At 49.0% G+C, this 6,000-nt stretch overlaps 1 protein-coding gene across 4 annotated transcripts in view; it reads left to right on the forward strand.

Moving 5' to 3' along the window:
* Window positions 1-6,000, forward strand: part of SH3KBP1 (SH3-domain kinase binding protein 1) — a 308,903-nt gene that overhangs the window by 299,367 nt on the left and 3,536 nt on the right. For all 4 annotated transcript variants that reach the window (XM_011995794.1, XM_011995795.1, XM_011995796.1 and 1 more), the window contains 2 exons: window positions 1,181-1,449; window positions 5,602-5,665. In XM_011995794.1, the coding sequence (XP_011851184.1) occupies window positions 1,181-1,449; window positions 5,602-5,665 (333 nt within the window). The remainder of the gene's footprint in view (window positions 1-1,180; window positions 1,450-5,601; window positions 5,666-6,000) is intronic.

The raw sequence follows: 6,000 nt of genomic DNA on the forward strand, positions 1-6,000 counted from the left end.
CAGTCACTAAGGGCTCCTAAAATCCAATGTGTCAAAAACAGAATTCATTATCTGACTCTTCAACCTGCTGTTTCTCCCATGAAAGGTACAACCTTGATGCCTGGTGTGTCCACTGCACCCGTGGTCCCTGATCTGTCCTTCCTCCTCCACCCTCTGCATCCTGTCCAGGACCACATCTCCCTGCTCACAAGGCATCTGTTCTATGAGGGCAGGGACTCCATCCTTCTGGCCCACTCCTGCCCCCAGCACTGGGAACAATGCCTGGCGCTCTATGTCGGCTGTGCCTGCCTTCACTACATCACTCAAAGTTGTCTTGTGTCTATCCTCCTAACCACTGCCTGGGTCAAACCCTGACCACTTCTAGCTTACGTTGTGTAAGACTCTCTCAGCAGTTCTCTCCAGCTCCAGATCTGCCAACCCTTAGGCCCTTCTGCAGCCAGCATGGTCCTCAGCATGGTGTGCCCTCCTCTCACCCTTTCGCCCAGCTGCTTATACGTATACTCCCAGCCTTAGCTCTGCCCCCAAGGCCCTCTCTTGCCCCCTCTGATGCTCTAGCAGTACTTCCCACCAATGCATTTTGCTCTGCGGTCTCTAGACCTTTGCCTGGCGTGTTCCCTCCCGCTGCAGCTTGTTTCTCTAAGTGCCTCTCCTTTCCTCTGGCTACTTCTTGGTCCTCCTCCAAGACAAGACTGTCAGCACCTGCTTGCGATGCCTGCCCATCTGGATGGCTGGCCCCTTCTCTGTGTTTCTGGGGCTCTGTATGCTCACCTCCCTCTGTGCAGTCATCCCCCCATCGCAGTGCGTTGGTCTGTCTGTCTGTCTGCGCCCCACTGGGTTCGGAGCTCCCTGGAGACCAGGAGAATGCTTCAATGTCTTGTTCACTTCAGAGTTTGTGGTGCCTGGCAAGTCGCTGGGCATCTCGATGTGTATATTGAACCAGTCAGAAACTCTCTGTCCAGAAAGAAGGTCACATTTAAAATACATAGAAGGTGGCATGTGAGTAAGGGGGAAATGCCTGTACCAAGCAGGCCCTTGGTGGCTTGTGGATGAAGGAACAAGTGAATGGAGTGTGTGGAGAGAGGCAGGGACAGTGGTGTTAACAGAGAGTTTGACTAACCAGGACAAAGACACAACACACAAATCCCCAGCCCTGAACCCTCCCTGCCTTCCCTCGTCACAGGTGTCCGACAACAAAGCATCCCTGCTGCCCAAGCCGGGGACCATGGCAGCAGGTGGCGGTGGGCCAGCCCCTCTGTCCTCGGCAGTGCCCTCCCCGCTGTCATCCTCTTTGGGAACAGCTGGACACAGAGCCAACTCCCCTTCTCTGTTCGGCATGGAAGGAAAACCAAAGATGGAGCCTGCGGCCAGCAGCCAGGCGGCCGTGGAGGAGCTAAGGACACAGGTCCGCGAGCTGAGGAGCATCATCGAGACCATGAAGGACCAGCAGAAGTGAGTGTCCGGGGACTCTTGGCGGCTGTCACCCAGGTTGCTCTCCGCCAGGCCAGCACCTAGTTCTGAAAGCATGGATCCCAGCCTGCCTTGGACAGCGGGCCTGGTCTCCCCGGTGATGGTGGCAGCAGTGGTGGGAGTGCGTGTAGACTCCGAGAGTCTCAATTTATACTTAAATTATGCTGCATGTTTTTGCTGGACTTACTGTGTGCAGGAAGGGCACAGGCTGGCCATGGGGCATAGAGGGGATGAGTCCATTGCAGGGACTGATGCTCTCAGCAGACTGCTAAGAAGAAAAGCATTTAAATCCCCCATAAAACACAGTATGTACATGAACCACTTCTTAAATAAGCTCAACAGCTAGCTTTTCCTCTTGCAACAGAAAAATGGCAGTTTCTTCACTTAGCTGCCAGATGAAGCAGTTGGCCTGCATTGAGGTACCGGTAATGTATGAAGAAGATGTAGGGAATCTTGAAGCCCAAGATTTTACATTGAGTAAGATGTTCTCACCATGAGACTGCAGTGGGCAGGGCGGGGCGGGGCGGGTCTTTCTCCACGCATGGCTGCACACACACTCTCACCACATCTCTAATCCTCAAAGAGCACTTAGACGAGGAGAAAGACCTGGACACAATAATAAGTATCATACATCAATATCATCCAGGATGTGGTTTGCAATGACAAAGCCCATAGGAGGATTAGAAGTAGAGAATGGGCACAGTGGCTCATGCCTGTAGTCCCAGCACTTTGGGAGGCCAAGTCAGGTGAATCACCTGAGGTCAGGAGTTTGAGACTAGCCTGGCCAACATGGCAAAACCCTATCTCTACTAAAAATACAAAAAAATTAGTTGGGCATGCTGGCGTGCGCCTGTGATCCCAGCCACTTGGGAGACTGAGGCAGAAGAATTGCTTTAACCCAGGAGGCGGAGGTTGCAGTGAGCCGAGATTGCGCCACGGCACTCCAGCCTGGGTGACAGAGTGAGACTCCATCTCAAAAAAAAAAAAAAAAAGTAGGGAGGCACTGCTCTGAGTAAACTGAGGTTCGAGGATTTTAGGGATCAGTTGGCTGTTTCTTGAGAGGATCAGGGGAGGCATCTCAAAGAGTTATTTCCCGGGTAGGATTTTGAACAATGATTTAGGATTGCTAAGAGCACACTACTGCAGCAGCGAGAACATCATGTAGATTCCTGGTCACACGGGGCAGCCTGGTGAGGTCAGCGCATCCCCAGGCGGCTGGTCTTCTTGGATTGGAGGTGCCTGGGGTGGTGACAGGAGATGCAGCCAGAGACTTACAGCGACGAAGCCCTCTGCCAGTCTGGGGCCAGCAGAAGCCCTGTCACCTGCCTCCTTCTACGTGGCTAGAGGGCCCTAATGTGTTTTATGGTTACTTTGCGGGAATAACTGGGTTAAGCAAAGTTAATTTCTTTTCTGAAGGGCTCTTCAGAGCCTTCCCTTTGCATTGGGAGGATGGAGAGGATAGCATATGCAAGGTGCCCCACACCTGTTTAATCATAGAACCTTTTTTTTCTAGAGCATCCTAGGATGAGGGTTCCATGGAATTCGCTTTGAGCAATGTGGCTCTAAGCAGGTTCTGTTCCACTCAGGCTGGGAGGTGCCATATGGAATTGAAGCCTCTTGGACTTACCCCAGCCTGGAAGAGATCCATCAGATTAATATACAGGACTGGCAGGATGCTACTTGAGAGGGAATCCTGGGGCCAGCCAGGCTACCTCTAACCCCTTAAAGTCCCTAGCTCCTATCTGGCTCTGGAGGTTACTCATTTGGGTACCCAAAGGCCCCATCCATGTCCAGGTTACCTGTTTCCCTTGCCCAGACAGGACATCTCAGAGGCCCCAGGACACCCCAGAGCATTGGTTCTTGCCTTCTGAACAGGACCATCATGGTATCAGACTGGCTTGAATTCAGGGCTTTAGCCCTTTGGACCGTCTGAGAGGTGCCTGCAACGTCTGAAATGGCCTGTGCTTCGGGGCTGCCACACCGTGTTTCTCCCCCACTGTGAAGCCTGCAAATGGTTGGTGGGAATTGTCTTTCCCCGGCCAAAATCTCTTGAATCAACACCCCACAGTGGCCTCTCTTCCAAGTCCTGCCTTTTGCTGCCTACATCAGCCTGGCCTTTGTGCCCAGGGTCAGTGGGTCCCTACTAGTCTCTCGTGTTAGCTTTCATGCCACTTTCCTGTTAGCCTTCAACTCAAGTCCACGCCAGCTCTCCTTATCCCCAAATAAGCTGGTTCTCACCTCCCTGCTTTTTCCTGGCTTTTCTCTGTCAATTCCCCTGTCTTTCTTCCTCCTCATAGACTTAACACTAATTTTCATTTCACTAGTTCAAGACTTAGTGACTTTCTTTGGACTGCTTTCCCCAGTTAACTGCCCACAGCTGGACTGCTTGAGGCTTTGCCTGCCAGTCTCCTGGGGTTGGAACATTTGCCTGGAGTCTCACCTTCTTCCTTCCTAATCCCTAAGTAGTACCCACTGAGATATGGGTGCATAATGTGTGCTTAAATAAATACAGTAATGAATCACAACTGGTTCACATCAGTTGTGATATAAACCCAGTATGTTGACAGGAGAGCTGGGACACTGCCCCAGAGATAGGGACTATCATGGTGCTCATCCGAAGTGAGAAAATGCAATATAACTTCCACCTTATTTTACTGTGGTGTGTCAGCCATCTTTGTTTCTTGATTTTCCATCCAGTCTGTGAAAATATGCATGTAAAATGGAGTATTCGATACCTTAAAATGGAGGACAGCTCTCTGCCCAGTGTTTGGATGGTTGCAGTGTCCTAAGTATAGAGCCCTGACTTTGTGGGATGGTTAGTGTTGTACACTTCATTATTTTTAATGTTAGAAAGGGCATTAGGCCATGGATCCTAAGTCATGCCAGTTTCTCTAAGACATGATTGCCATACCATTACTCCAATTATTTTACCCCCAAGTTTTTGGGACTTACTGTGTAGGATTTTGTGAGAATCCATGAAAACATACCAGTAACCTTTTAGCAATTAAAAACCCTGTTGAAAATAAAGGAAATAGGCCAGGCGTGGTGGCTCACACCTGTAATCCTAGCACTTTGGGAGGCTGAGGCGGGCAGATCACCTGAGGTCAGGGGTTCGAGACCAGCCTGGCCAACATGGTGAAACCCCATCTCTACTAAAAATACAAAAATTAGCCAGGCATGGTGATGCATGCCTGTAATCACAGATACTTGGGAAGCTGAGGCAGGAGAATCGCTTGAACCCAGGAGGCGGAGCTTGCAGTGCGCCAAGATCACCCCACTGAACTCCAGCCTGGGCAACAGAGTGAGACTCCATCTCAAAAATTAATAATAATAAAAATAAATAAATAAATAAAATAAAGGAAATATATATATGGAGTGGTAAAAACATCTGCAATAAAAATGAAGAGCCAGGCTTAGTGGTTCATGTCTGTAATCCTAGCACTTTGGGAGGCCAAGGCAGGAGGATTGCTAGAGCTCAGGAGTTCAAGACCAGCCTGGGCAACATAGTGAGACCCCCATCTCTACAAAAATAATTTTAAAAATTGGCCTGGCACAGTGGTGTGCGCTTGTAGTCCTAACTACTCAGGAGGCTGAGGTGGGAGGATCGCTTGAGTTTGGGAGGTTGAGGCTGCAGTGAGCTGTGATCGTGCCACTGCACTTCAGCCTGAACAACAGAGCAAGACCTTGTCTCAAAAAAAAAAAAAATTATAATAAGTACATTTAAAGCCCAGTGATTGTGTAATAAAGGAGTGGTTATGGGGAAGATGACAGAATATGAACCTGTCATATTCTGACAGGTTACGTGAAATCTAGTCATTGGGCAAGTCAGGCCACCACGCTGAGCCTCAGTTTCCCCATCTTCTCCTTTTGGGAGAAGTTTGGACTAAGGGATTTCAAAGATCACTTCCACAACCACCAGCTGCTGGCTACATATTTTAGGGGCCCCAGAATAATGGCAAGCCTTTCTACCTGAAACAAATTTTAAGCAGTAACAATGCAAAAAAAAAAATGATGTTTTGTCCACAGTTTCTTTGTGAAAAAGGATCAGATGGATTTTGTAGTGATAATAGGTTTCTGATCTCTGATGAGGGAAGTCTGGGATTTTGGTTAATTTCATTGCCATTTGCTTTTCAGACGAGAGATTAAACAGTTATTGTCTGAGTTGGATGAAGAGAAGAAAATCCGGCTTCGGTTGCAGGTGAGTCCCTTTGGGTTCTGTTGCCTGTGAGTCCTAGGCTCACTGGGGCAGGACAGAGTCAGGGCTTTTATTTCAAAAATAAATGATTGTCACCTCTCTGCAGATCTGGATACATTTCCTGTGACCATTTTCTTAGACTCGTATAGGCTTACTACATATCATTTCCCCAGGAAGTCTTGGGGAAGGGAAACATTAGGAAATGTGCCCCAAATTGGGTTTCTCATTTGGAATTTATCTTTTTTTTTTTTTTTTTTCTTTTTGAGACAGAGTATCGCTCTGTCACCCAGGCTGGAGTGCACTGGTGCGATCTTGGCTCACTGCAACCTCCACCTCCC

This window comes from Mandrillus leucophaeus, unplaced genomic scaffold, assembly GCF_000951045.1.
Source record: "Mandrillus leucophaeus isolate KB7577 unplaced genomic scaffold, Mleu.le_1.0 Scaffold499, whole genome shotgun sequence".
NCBI lineage: Eukaryota > Metazoa > Chordata > Mammalia > Primates > Cercopithecidae > Mandrillus > Mandrillus leucophaeus.